General features: G+C 41.7%; 1 protein-coding gene across 4 annotated transcripts in view; it reads left to right on the plus strand.

Moving 5' to 3' along the window:
* Nucleotides 1-14,589, plus strand: part of MAP3K20 (mitogen-activated protein kinase kinase kinase 20) — a 204,979-nt gene that overhangs the window by 143,489 nt on the left and 46,901 nt on the right. For 2 of the 4 annotated variants that reach the window (XM_047772902.1, XM_047772901.1), the window contains exons 11-12: nucleotides 6,570-6,705; nucleotides 11,113-14,356. In XM_047772902.1, the coding sequence (XP_047628858.1) occupies nucleotides 6,570-6,705; nucleotides 11,113-11,505 (529 nt within the window). In that variant the 3' untranslated portion in view covers nucleotides 11,506-14,356. Of the gene's footprint in view, nucleotides 1-6,569; nucleotides 6,706-11,112; nucleotides 14,357-14,589 lie in introns of those variants that run through there. The other 2 variants (XM_047772900.1, XM_047772899.1) reach the window with 1 other exon arrangement.

Raw genomic sequence — 14,589 nt, forward strand, 5'->3', positions numbered from 1 at the left:
AGGGGGAAAGTTGCTAAGTTTTCTCCATAAAATGTGGAAACTCCCTAAGGCCAAAAGCCATACCCACCATAAGTAAATTCCCAAAACTATGCCGTCCTGTTACAACTTTTTCTCCTGGATGATAAATCAGCTGTTCTCAGAGTTTGGTCTCAGGACTTCATTATGCTCAGAAAAATGATTGAGGACTCCAGAGGGTTTTTGCTTAAAGGACTTAGTATATCCCACATTCATAATTAGAACTGAGGAAAAAATTTAAATATATACTTATGGATTCATTTAAAAACAATAGTAAATCCTACTTCTGCATTCAGCCTATGGCGCTGTCACATGTCATGGAGCCCGAGGAAAGTCTTACAAGTGCACTTGTAAGAGATAGAATGGAAAAGGTAAATCAAGTCTTAATGCTATTCTGAAAACTGGTTTATCCCTTCCAATCCTTTGAAAAGCTCTCATGAGTTCCCAGATCACACTTTGAAAACCACCATGATAGGAGTTCCTGTCGTGGCGCAGTGGTTAACGAATCCGACTAGGAACCATGAGGTTGCGGGTTCGGTCCCTGCCCTTGTTCAGTGGGTTGACGATCCGGCGTTGCCGTGAGCTGTGGTGCAGGTTGCAGACGCGGCTCAGATCCCGAGTTGCTGTGGCTCTGGTGTAGGCTGGTGGCTACGGCTCCGATTAGACCCCTAGCCTGGGAATCTCCATATGCCTCAGGAGCGGCCCAAGAAATAGCAAAAAGACAAAAAAAAAGAGAAAGAAAACCACCATGATAGCTCTTCTGTCTTTAAAAAAAAGAAAAACATTGTAACTAAAATATCATACTAAAGGGCATGAAATGACATTTTAGAAAAGGAAAAATCAAATGACCAATAAACATGTGAAAAATATTCAGCCTCATTTAGCAATCAAATAAAAGAGAGCATAATTTACCATCAAGATTGGCAAAAACTTAGGAGTTCCTGCCGTGGCTCAGCAGTTAGCAAACCCAACTAGCATCCATGAGGACTCCGGTTGGATCCCTGGCCTCCATCAGTGGGTTAAGGATCTGCCATTGCTGTGAGCTGTGGTGTAGGTCACAGAACCAGCTCAGATCCGGTGTTGCTGTGGCTGTGGTGTAGGCCGGCAGCTAAAGCTCTGACTGAATCCATAGCTTGGGAACCTTCACACGCCACAGGTGCGGCCCTAAAAAAAAAAGAAGATTGGCAAAAATTTATATTATGAAAATATTCAGTGTCATAAGTGTTCTCACACTTTGCTGGTGGGAAAAAACCACCTTTCTGGAGGACAGTTTGGCTATATAGATCAGAGACCTCTATCACTATCATTTTATTTCTAAGAAAATAAATGGGAAGGTTGCGCAAGGGTATATGGGCATTTATTTGTTTATCACAGCATCATTGGACTTGTAAAACAAGTAAAATAAAAGATTTATTTTCATTTTATGTAGTTTTTATGGTTTAAAAAAAAATTATGATGCCTCCAAACACAGAAAAGTACGGAGCCCGTCATGATAATACAGATTGGAAATGAGTTTAAAATGGGGGCTACAGTCCAGTATGTTTAGATTGATTCCGTTTTTTTGGTAAAATAGACACCTATTTATGTGTGAATGTATGCATACCTAGAGAAAAGTACCCAGGTCAGTGTTCAGTTGGGTAGTGAGATCATAGGAGAGTGTTTTCTGTGTGGATGTCTTCATTTTCTACAGTAAACCTGGATTAGTTGCAAAACAATTTTTTCAATGCTTCAAGCTGAAAAGATGAGGGAAATAAAATTGGTCATACGTTAAGGTATTTTAGTAAAAGGCAAAAATTGCCTACGGGGCTTCCTCATTGATTCTCTCTCAGGAACTAGTTAATCCTGGGCGCTGGTGAGAAAATGTATATCTTTATGTGAACCATTAAAGCACAGTTTGAGAAGGAGCAGAGCTATTTTAATTAAACTTGGCAATTGATTAAAAACATAGAGAATAGGGAGTTCCCCTTGTGGCACAGCATTAATGAACCTGACTAGTATCCCTAAGGATGTGGGTTTGGTCCCTGGCCTCGCTCAGTGGGTTAAGGATCCCGAGGTGTTGTGAGCTGTGCTGTAGGTCGCAGACCCAGCTCAGATCCCGCATTGCTGTGGCTGTGCTGTAGGCTGGTAGCTACAGCTCTGATTAGACCCCTAGCCTGGGAACCTCCATGTGCCCCAGGTACAGTCCTAAAAAGCACAAAACCCAAAAAACAAAAAACCCACCATAGGGAATTATTATGATATCAATGACAGCAATAATAACTTACACAGCTGTCATTTATCACATTCTTACCCAGATTCTTGTACTTTCTTTGGATTATCTCTTTTAATCCACCTCGCATCCCTGACTTAGACCTCAGGTACAGAAACCAAGACTGTGGACAGGTTGGACCACCTGCCCAAGATAGAGCCAGGACTGGAACCCAGGTGGCCTGATCCCTCAGGCCTGCGCTGGCACACTCGCTGTTCGGAGCTGTCCCTGGACTTGGGCCAGTGTCATGCCGTCTACTCGTTAGCACGCAGCATTCACGTGACCAGATTCCCTTCTAGCAAAGAGAAGTATTACAAGGCCTGATGGTTTTAGGTATGGCTATCCCACTCAACATGCCATGTGCCAGAAAGAAGTAAATATTTGTCAGGCCATCTGGATATTTCAAAGGACAACACATTCGGTCCTCCTCTTTTCCCCCGACTTTTATCTGGTGTCTGAAATCGGGTGTTTAGGGTCCAAAGTGTGCGTAGGAAGCTGGCGTCTCAGTGAAGTTGGCCTCCAGTCCTGCTCTGGCATTTCTGGCAGATGCTTGTTTGCTGGCGGAGCTTCCTCTCCCCATAAACCAGATGGAACGTCGAGTCTTAGAAAATTACATGAGGAGTTCCCGTCGTGGCGCAGTGGTTAACAAATCCGACTAGGAACCATGAGGTTGCGGGTTCGGTCCTTACCCTTGCTCAGTGGGTTAAGGATCCGGCGTTGCCGTGAGTTGTGGTGTAGGTTGCAGCCACGGCTCGGATCCCACGTTGCTGTGGCTCTGGCGTAGGCTGGTGGCTACATCTCCGACTGGACCCCTAGCCTGGGAACCTCCATATGCCGCGGGAGCGGCCCAAGAAATAGCAAAGACAAAGAAAAAAAAAAGAAAATTACATGATTATTCTGAGACCCCCTTTTAAAACTAGGTTATTACAGATCCCATAAACTTGGTCCTTTTCTTTGACCTAATAAATAATAGGAAGGAAAATTGAGCGTCAGACCTTTCCTGGCTTATCACATCTTTAGCTTGTTTCTCTTCCTATTGCCTTACTAGCAATAGTGGCCCCGAGTGTTGCGAATAGAAAACGCATGGTCCTCTTGGTCCTGTTGTCAGTTCTCATTGCCCCGGGCGACTGTCTGCAGACCTGTGGTCCCTGCGCTGAGGAAGCCCTGTGGCGCTTTGATAGAGCATCCAGGCCTCTCTCTGTTGGTTGTGTTCTTTCTCGGTGATCAAAATACTCTCACTGTGGCATATGTCCTTAAAAACAAAACACAAATTTTTAAAAAATTAATCTTTGCAATGTGAGTTTTAACACAGATCATTTAATGTGTAACACTGAGTTTGACACACATATGATCTGTTTCTCATGTACTGAATGTGATATAGCTGTTCTTATGAATTGATCTTTTATTCCAGAGTAAGTTTCCATCGAATAAAAGAGGAGAAATATAGTTCATGCCTGTTTTTGACATATGGAAAATTGAAACGAGTTGAAGTCAACCTTGGTTGGATTTGGCTTAAGAGAAAAAACATAATTTTCATCAGCTAAAACACTTAAACTATATTTTTAGAACAGGAACGTTATATAAGTGCAGCAGCCAGTTCATTTGGTGCAAAACAATGCATCAAGAAAAACAGCAGGAACAGCCAGGGGAGCAGCTGTCTCTGTTGCTCTCCGGGTTTGGGGCATAGAACCTGGACCTCTGCTGTCAGGATCCCTGGGCATGGGCGAGGCGGGGGGTGGGGGGAATCGTTTTTACTCAGTGTTTGTTTTTCTGTGTCACAGCCCTCAGCTTACTTAACTGTGGATCTCCTTTCCAGAAGGGCTCAAAATCAGAGTGGGCTCTCAGAGCTGGAACTTGAGACGAGTGCTTGGCTTAAGTTACAGATGAAATTGAATGTGTTGGCCATTTACTTTGATCAAAAAGAACATCAGTGAGCTCAGTCTCCCTGGCAGGAGAGTTGGGACCGGGATTGGCAAAAGCACCCCAGGCAGCAGCCCAGGCCCCTGCTGTCTCCTGCTGAGCCAGCCAGACTCTGCCGCCTCCTTTTCTCACCCTCCCCCCGCCTTCCTTTTTCTGTCTTTTTTGTCCTTTTAGGTTCGCACCCATGGCATATGGAGGTGCCTAGGCTAGTGGTTTAATCGGAGCTACAGCTGCCGGCCTGCACCACAGCCACAGCCACAGCCACGCCAGATCCGAGCCACATCTGCCACCTACACCGTAGCTCACGGCAACACCGGATCCTTAAGCCACTGAGCAAGGCCAGGAATTGAACCCGCAACCTCTTGGTTCCTAGTTGGACTCGTTTCCGCTGCGCCATGACGGGAACTCCTCTCACCCTCCCCTTTACTGAAGATGGCTCGTTCCTTCTTTCCTTTCTGTTAGAAAAGTTTAACTTAGGGTTTTTCACCCTGAGCTTTTCTTTCCCCCTCAATCCGCCATTTGAAAAATAAAAACAAACTTGTGTACAGGTGGGCATAATATTTTTGTCAGAAATATCAGGGGTCAAGTTTGGATTTTATGATAGTCATAATTCTGAAAGGTTGCTGACTTAGTACCTTTCTTTAGGGACTCTAGTGTGACTATATAATTTTCAAATGGCACCAATCAATGGGACAGAGGGTTGATAGCAGATGCTTTTGCACATACATTCCTGCCTCCGTTGCTCTGAGATTCTTTGCAGACAGTCAGGGAAGTAAAACACAGGGCCTAATTCCAGATCCACCTCAGTAGCTGTTCCCTGAGTAGGGTTTTGCCAATTAACACCAGAGCCTTTGGGTTTTCATTTATTTACTTCTCATCCACAAAGGCATTGGGATAAGCTGTCCACTTATTGGGATTTTTCCCTGGACATAAAAAGGCAGACTTCGGCTGCAGAGATTCATTAACTTAGATCCGGGGGCTGCTGCCTTCTGTAGTCAAGGTCTCAGCCAGAATCGCACCGTCTGACCTGCAGGCTCCGGAAGCAGCTGTTGGCCCAGCAGTTAATCTCCAGCCCGCTCCTCTCCCATCCCCGCCTTCTTCTGCATCCACCAGCCCTCTGTGCCTTCTCCGCCCTCCCGCCTCCCTCACTCTGCTCCCTCTCCCCCTCCTCTCCCCGCTTCTCTCTCTCTTTCTCTCATGACTGTTGCTTTTCTCACAGAAACTCAAGGGAAAGAACCTCCAACTCTCAGAACGTAAATTTAGACTTAAAACCTGATGACAGCCCTGAAAGAAAAAAACTTGCTCTGAGCCATCTTACCCATTCAGTCTATGTAAAGGACAGGTTTCTTTAACTGAACAAACCATTCGAGTGATGTGGTTGGTCAGCCCATAGAGATTCAGGAAGGAACTAACTTACTTTTAAAACTATTAGAGATGGAGTTCCCATCGTGGCGCAGCGGAAACGAATCCAACTAGGAACCATGAGGTTGCAAGTTCGATGCCTGGCCTGGCTCAGTGGGTCGAGGATGCAGCATTGCCGTGAGCTGTGGTGTAGGTCCCAGACACAGTTCAGATCTGGCATTGCTGTGGCTGTGGCATAGGCCTGCAGCTGCAGCTCCGACTCGACCCCTACCCTGGGAACCTCCACATGCGGCAGGTGCAGCCCTAAAAAGCAAAATAAATAAATACAATAAAATAGAGTTAAAAAGAACTTTAGGAGTTCCCCGATGGCACAGTGGGTTAAGGATCCCAGGTTGTCACCACTGTGGTTTAGGTCACTGCTGTGGAGTGGATTTGATTCCCAGCCAAAAACAAAACAAAAATCCGAGTTGCACAGGTGATTATTCGAATCAGGCAAGTTGTGAAGCCCTGTCATGAGATAACCCCCACCCCCATACAACTGAGGAAGCCAGGTCAGCTTAGTCAGTTGATTGCTTGAGTTATTCTGCCAGTGAACAAGCCAGTGTGAATTTACTAAAAGTGTGATAGTGAGCATCTAACCTGAGTGTCATTTTTCCATCTCTCTATATGAGATTAGTACCTGTTTCTTGGGGCTGTAATAAGAATAAGGTGAGATAATATAAGAGAGTCAGAGGACCATAAGCATTTATTCAATGGCTAGACCAAGACACCTACTCCATGGCTCAGGCTCCACCCAGTGGCTCTTCGCTGCTCTGTGAAAGTATCGCCAGTTTATATTTCCGAGCTAGAAACTATCTGTTGATTTTCAAGGATATGAAAGATCTCTTCTTCTCTGCTAGTTTAGTGTTTGGTTTCCAAGCACAGGTTTGAGCCTGTCCCTTTGGTTAAGCATTCTGATGGACCCCTAAGCATGCAACACCTCTTAAGCAAAGTTGAGAGTCTTAAACCCGTTATCCTTGTGCAGGTGCGAAATCGAAGCAACTCTTGAGAGGCTGAAGAAACTAGAACGTGACCTCAGCTTTAAAGAGCAGGAGCTCAAAGAACGAGAAAGGCGTCTGAAGATGTGGGAGCAAAAGCTGACGGAGCAGTCCAACACCCCGGTGAGTGTTCCCCGCAGGGCCCACTGATCCCCCACTTAGGAGACTGGCTGAGCATGGCAGCATGGCACGCCCTCCCCTGCCGCCTCCTCACTTCCTGCCTTGTGCCCTTACATTAAAGGGCCTGCATTGATACTCAAGTAGCACTCGGATCTCTTTTCAATTAACTAAATACCAGAGATTTAGAAGAAAAGCTTATCCTATTTCTGGCTCTTTCCCTGAGAACTGTTATTCTCTCAGTGTGTTTGTATATTAGAATTACAAAAATAAAATTCAGTGTACTTTCACACCATCTGTTAGATCCCCAGAGCATGTGCCTAAAAGCTGATTAACTCTTCAGACTGCATCAGAAATTAATACATGTTACACCGAGGCAGCTAGCTGTCTAAGAAAGTCATTGAAGTGTCAGAACTTAACCGAGTTTTCCTTCTAAAAGAAAGCTGACATAATGACCTAAAAATGACAAGAATTAGTCTTCCGTACTCAATTTAGGGTCATGATCATGGGCAACAAAAGATTAGAAAAAGGCTTCTCTCAGGACAGACTTCCAGTTTTTTCCAAGCCTTGTATTTGGAGTAAGATGAAAATTCTTTTTAAGGATTTTGCTATTTGTACACTTATCTTGAGCTTATATATTGACCTGATATATTAAAGTCTAGTCAAATTTCAACATTCTTCCCTATTTTAAGTGATTTATCATTTCAGGAATTAAGTATAAATTTGTCATTGGTTTTCCCAGAGATTTTAAGGGGCAGTATTTGTGCACTTAAGGATCACAGCAATGATAAAATTAAAAGTAAATTTGTTATATAGTTTAAATTCATCTTTCATAGTTGCTATGGTGATTTTACCAAAAAAGAAAAAAAAAATACTTAAAGGCCCTTCACTTTGTGATCTTCAAAAAAACTTTCCAGAGTTCCCATTGTGGCACAGCAGAAACGAATCCAACTAGTATCCATGAGGATGCGGGTTCCATCCCTGGCTGCACTCAGTGGGTCAGGGATCTAGCGTTGCCAAGAGCTGTAGAGTAGGTCGCAGATGCGGCTCTGATCCCGTGTTGCTTTGTCTGTGGCGTAGGCTGGTCTCTGCAGCTTCAATTCATCCCCTAGCCTGGGAACTTCCATATGCCACAGGTGCAACCCTAAAAAAAAAAAAAAAAAATTTTTTTTTAAACTTTCTTATTTTTGCAAGTCTTAATCTTAGCCAGTGCCCAATTGCAGAGTATTTGCCAGTGTTCCAGTGTCTAAAGAATAAAAATAGTTTGTCTCCTTTTCCAATTTTTATGGAAAAGAAACCCTTTATCCTAAAAAAGAAAACACGGTGAGGTTAAATATCATGTTATCAGATTTAACTTTTTCAGAAATGACTTTAATTATCCAGGGAATCCCGAAGTAAGAACAGAATTGCTATGCATAGGACTGTCATGGGACATTAAGACGGTACCACATCTTATCAATTTAGTGAATTTAAGTTGACTCTCAAGAAAGACGTGAAGGAAAGTTTCCTGTTCTGGTTGAGCTGGGACCAGCAGGCAGTCTCAGAAAGCACACCCTAAGGATCTGCAAGGGAACATAGCTTCTCCCAGAGCTGATGAGCAGCGAATATATGGCCATCTTCTGAAGTCTGAGACTTGTGGGGTTTTTTAAGTACTCTGAAATCTTAAGCTATAAAGCACTGCATGGCTTGCCTCTTTCTAAATGTAGCATTGTGAGGAAAAAAACCTTAAAGTACCCATTAGAGTATGCTTTAGAACCTTTCTTTGGTTTCCCGGCATTAGTTTTGCTAAGAAATTATGGGCTGCCTTGCACATATTACTGCTATTAGTAACCCGGTTGTATAATAAATAATGGAAAACTCAGTGCACAGTAGGCTGTATACTTGCATTTTCACTGCAAAAAAACTTTCTGTAAAGGAACTGCTCTGAGGGCTACCATTTAACAATGGACAGCAAGCAGCACGATCTCAATGAGATTTTTTTTTTCTTAGGAAGGCTGTTTTCTTTCTTTACAGTACTTGCTTTTAACATCTCTTCTGCTTAGAGCCAGTATTTCTGAAGGAAAAAACTTTTGTGCTCAGGTATCTTATAAGTAGGTGTTTTCTTTTATCCTCACATCAGTTTCTAGTTGACTGTAAATGAGGTTTCTGAGAGCTGGATAAAATAAACCTTTTTAAAAGGAAGTGGCTCCGGGTTGACGTTTTCTCGATTTAGCCTCCTCTTAATTATAAAAGCTTAACATTTAAGTAACCTCATAAAAAATGATCTTATTGGATTTAGTTCCAGGAAGGACACTGTTTTCTTTCCTGAAATTAAAACAGCAGTTAAAGATATCTGGGAACATGAATTCTCCATACAGAAATAGGAACAATGCTCAACCCCATAGCTTGATGTAAAATTTTATTTCTTTTAAAAAATAAAAGCTTATTTGAGAGGCATTTGTTAAGATCTTAATATGACAACCCATGAAATAATAAAAGAACCCATGAGATAATAAAATAGATAAGCAACAAAGAGACCCTGAGAATATCTAACAAGGGAAAACAATTTGAGAGGCTGGGAAATGTGACTGCAAGGAAAATAATAGCCTATTTCCGGTGTTAAAGGATCTAAAGCAATTTCTTTCTTCCATGTTACTGGTGCTTTTTAGCTGACTTATATGAGGTTCTTATTGAACTAATAACTGCAAAGGTCTTTTCCTAATAAAGTTAAGATAGTTAAAAAAAAAAAAAAAAAAGGAGTTCCCGTCGTGGCGCAGTAGTTAACGAATCCAACTAAGAACCATGAGGTTGCGGGTTCGGTCCCTGCCCTTGCTCAGTGGGTTAACGATCCGGCGTTGCCGTGAGCTGTGGTGTAGGTTGCAGACAAGGCTCGGATCCAGCGTTGCTGTGGCTCTGGCGTAGGCCGGGGGCTACAGCTCCAATTCGACCCCTAGCCTGGGAACCTCCATATGCCGTGGGAGTGGCCCAAAGAAATAGCAAAAAGAAAAAAACAAAACAAAACAAAAAAAACACTCAATTCCAACTTTAATTAGGAGTTCCCGTTGTGGCTCAGCGGTTAAGGAACCCAGCTAGGATCCATGAGGATGTGGGTTCGATCCCTGGCCTTGCTCAGTGGGTTAAGGATCTGGGTGTTGCCATGAGCTGTGGTGCAGGTCGCAGATGCGGCTCGGATTCCACATTGCTGTGACTGTGGTGTAGGCTGGTGGCTGCAGCTCTGATTGGACCTCTAGCCTGGGAATCTCCGTATGCCGCAGGTGGCCCTAAAAAGGCAAAAAGACCAAAGTAAATAAATAAATAAATAAATAAAATTAGGAAATTGACCCTAAAAAGTACTTTTACACACAGAATGTAAAGGTCATCCCTGACAATATAATAACATACTATTTGTACACTGTTTATCATAAATTTACCCTTATTTAAATGGCATCAAAACGTTAACCTTAATTTGCTTATTTCTCAAAAGAAGAGGCAGTAACACTTTCAAATCCTGCCAGTTTTACCCCTGAAACGTGTATGATAACAACATTTATGGCAATGGATGGCTGTTTAAAATCATAATGTATGATTGAAAACAAGTGTATCCACTATAAGAAGGAGACTCCCAGAAAGAAAGGAAAAAAAGAAAAAGAAAAACAACTAAAACTGTTAAAAGAAGGAAACGTGTAGAGAATAGAAACAGAGGTAACAATCTAAATTAATACAGGTCTCTTTTCCCCTTTTTCACATATATTTACATACTTGTTTATAACTTGAATGTTAGAGATGATCTGGAATGTGTTCACAAGTGTATTGTTTCCTAAATTGAATAACTAGCTTCTATCATATTTGGCTTAATAAATAGTAAATGGCGGCAAGTGAGTTCTATACTCATTTTTAGTTTATAGTCAGATAATCTAGCTAAAAAGGTAGCTAATGACCCGAATCTCCCTAGAACCATATGACTGCTGATTGGTTTTGTGCTTTGCTTCTTGGGTACAAGGTTTCTTGATTTTTTTTTTTTTTTAAGCAAGATTTAATCTTTAATTATTTTCTTTTTCAATGTAATAGTTAATTTAACTAAGCATTCTCATATGAAAATGTAATTGAAAAAATTAAAAGAAATTCTAAAAATGACCTTGTTTAAGCAAAATGAGGGCTTAAAACGTACAACAGCCTTCCTAGTTGAAATTCGGCTTGCTGTGGTGCTTTGCAAACTTTTGGTTGTGATTTACCCTGTCATTTTTGAATTATGGTAACCACGCTGGAGCCAAAACCCGCCATTAAATAAATTCTCACATAATTCCCTACATTCGTTTGTTTCACTAATCACTTACCTTCTGTGCCGCACCCACTAATTTTGTGGTATCTTGTTTCCTTGATTTAAATTGGTCCTAATTTCTCTTTTTACTTCTGTCCTTTCTTCCCTCATGATAGCTTCTCTTGCCTCTTGCTGCAAGAATGTCTGAGGAGTCTTACTTTGAATCTAAGACAGAGGAGTCAAACAGTGCAGAGATGTCATGTCAGATCACAGCAACGAGTAACGGGGAGGGCCATGGCATGAACCAAAGTCTGCAGGCCATGATGCTGATGGGCTTTGGGGATATCTTCTCAATGAACAAAGCAGGAGCTGTGCTGCATTCTGGGATGCAGATAAACATGCAAGCCAAGCAGAATTCTTCCAAAACCACATCTAAGAGAAGGGGGAAGAAGGTCAACATGGCCCTGGGGTTCAGTGATTTTGACTTGTCAGAAGGTGACGATGACGATGACGATGATGAGGATGAGGATGGTGATGAGGATAATGACGTGGATAATAATAGTGAATGAAAGCGCAAAGCAAAGTAATACAATTGAAAATGTTTGGGAAAACAAAAGGAACTTGTTATCTCAGTCTGTACAAAAACCAGTAAGGAGGTAGAAACCCAAGCACTGCATTTTTAGGCCAATCACATTTATACGACAGTCATTTCTTTACGATTTTACTTTTGATTTGTCTTTGCTTATAGTAAAAGGGGGGAAGGGAAGTAAACCCAAAAGGTCTAGTTCATGAATCAGCAAATGTGGTGCCTGATTATAGAAATTTGTGATTCTATATGCAATATCGTGTTTTTTAACTAATGACATTTCTGGCTTTTTTTTTAATGAATATAGTTTGTGTTTGATTTCATTTGACTTAATTTCATTTGAGCAATCTTCAGTTGCTTTTAAAAAATACGTAGATTTTGAACAAGGACTCAACTCCTAATTCTTCTTTGACTTTGGGTTTTCTTGTAAGACACTACTTTTTTTTTTTTTTTTTCTTAATGGCAATGTACCACACTGTCAGAGAAGATTGTGGCTACAAAACCCAACAAAAATACTGAAATGAAAGGCGGTTATAGCAAATACTTCTTTAGAAATACCGAAGTGCTAAGTGTATTTTTAATACATAATAGCACAGCTACTGAAAGTAAAACTCAAGAGTTGTTCTCAAAAAGTGCATTTACAGGAGAAATACTCTCATTTGAAACAAACAACAGATGTTGAAGGCTTTCATACCAACGCTCGCCCTAGAAGCTTCTTCACGACAAACTTCACCTAAGGCTTAGCTTATACTTTATACAAAGAGAAATATATGGTCTTAAAGGTATACTTCCAGGCAGTGTGAGTGTTAATACAGGGCAGGAAGGGTGTGTGTATGTGTGTTTGTTGTCCAGAGGGGCATGAGAATCCTGGATTCTAAATACATGTAAAGATAGGAGTTCCCATCCTGGCTCAGCAGAAACGAATCTGACTAGCATCCATGAGGACGCAGATTCAATCCCTGGCCTCACCCAGTGGGTTAAGGATCTGGCATTGCCATGAGCTGTGGTGTAGGTCACAGACTCAGCTCGGATCTGGCATTGTTGTGGCTGTGGAGTAGGCCAGCAGCTACAGCCGAGTCTAACCTAGATAAGCTATCCTTACTTAGGCACAAGTGCAGGATGAAGGGTCCCTTTTATATTAGATCTGGCCTTCCAGGCGTGTCTTTTTTTTTAACCCTGACTCAGCCACGCTAGTGTGAAAGAGAAGTGAATGTAGGTGCTGCTCTGAAAACCTAGCTAGCCAGAGAGATATTCTAAGAATGTTATCACAGATTTGTCAGAGCTCGTTTAAACTATAAAACACTTTTAAAAAGAACTATAAAACACTTGTAGTTATATATATACAGAAAGGCAAAAGAACAAAGACTTTTTTCTACCCTAAATTAGAAAGCAGTGCCATTCATTTGACTGTTAAACCAAAGTACTTTTGGTGGTTCTTTTTACAGAAGATTTAAGAAAGAGTATCATCACTGACATTATCTAATACTATTTCCAAGTTTATTTGATCATAAAAACTTCTTAGAATTTGAAGCATGACATGCTTCCAACCCTGTTAAGGGCAAAAAATACCATAAAATGGTCACTACACCGTGCCAGCTTTATTTGGAGAAAAATAACTTATAAAATATTCTGGGTGTGAAATGTAGACCAGTCTATATTGAATAGTGATAAAGAGAAGGATCTGAAGTCAGAGCATGATTCACAATTGCCGTGCAATCTTGAGCAAGTTATTTAACTTTTGTGTCCCTTTGCTCATCTTGAACATGAGAATGATAATAGTACCTACTTCAAAGGATTCTTGTGAGGATTAAGTGAAATGATACATGTTAAGCATTTAACACAGTACCAGGCCCATGGTAAGTAGTCAGCTAGTGTTAGCTACTCTTAACTATGCCAGGGAAAATACACTGGGAAATAAGTGGTTTCCATAACCTGGAAAACTAAACTATCAATTTCAAGTGCTATTTGTTGGGTAGAATAGGGTGAAAATTAAAGTGAATAGCTCTCAGGAAAGATGAAGAGAACATCTTTAGAATGGAAGCTATATAAGTAGATCTATTCTGTCATTCTGTGAAGACCATGCTAGTGGCAAGGTTTGCTTAGTCTGAAGTATTTGCCAGCCTTGCCACCACCCATGGTCCAGAAAAACACTCTGCCTAGAAGATGGGTTCCTCTCATACCCAATTGGATATTTTTCTTGTGTCTATGCAAACATAGATACATACACACCACAATAGAGTGCTGATGACAAACAGGTGCAAACATAAATAGGCATCCTGTCGGTGCTCAGACCTAGAGGAGTCTGGCCTGATTCAAGCTGAGCCACTCAAACAGAAGATCTCAGAGTGAAGCAGAAGGGATGGCCTTCAGCTCTTGCCTTCTCAGCATGCCATGGGGCTCTGCAGCCATGCAACCTGAAAGAGCACCAAAGACCAGATGGTTCAAAGCCTCTTGTATCTCATCTGTTCAGGCCAAGGTCAAGTCAGCTATCCCACCAGTACTCATTGAGCCCCTTCTCTGTCCCCATTACCATTCTAGGGAGCAGCTAGATGAAAATCTTTACACTCATGGAGCTTCCATGCTACGGAGCGGAGATGGACAATAAACAGACCAAATGCATCATACAGTAACACTGGATAAGGGCACGTGGGGAAACCAGCGGGGAGGGAGGATGAGGCCCATGCTGTGCTGTGGACTTTAAGGTGTGGTCAGGAAAGGCCTCACTGCTAATGGAATTTCTATGGGCTAATTTTGGGATCTGTGTGCCTTGTGTGAGAATGTGTGCCCTGGCTCTCATTTGAGAGTAACCAGCAATAAATGTAGAACATACGAAATGCATGGGGTGGATTTTTTTTTAAAAGTACATGAAATAAAAATTTATAATAATTAAATCTACCATGATTATACCTAAGGTTTTGGTGCCTTAAAAACATGAAAGCAGCCAAAGAGGGCCAAAAGAGAAAGGTAATAGCCAAGCCCAAGGTTTACTGTCATTTCAAGTAATAATTCTCTAATCTCTCAACTGCTGCTATTTTCCTAACTGATATTCCAGAGATGATCAGAGCTC

The sequence above is a fragment of the Phacochoerus africanus genome, chromosome 3 (genome assembly GCF_016906955.1).
Source record: "Phacochoerus africanus isolate WHEZ1 chromosome 3, ROS_Pafr_v1, whole genome shotgun sequence".
Taxonomy (NCBI): Eukaryota; Metazoa; Chordata; class Mammalia; order Artiodactyla; family Suidae; genus Phacochoerus; species Phacochoerus africanus.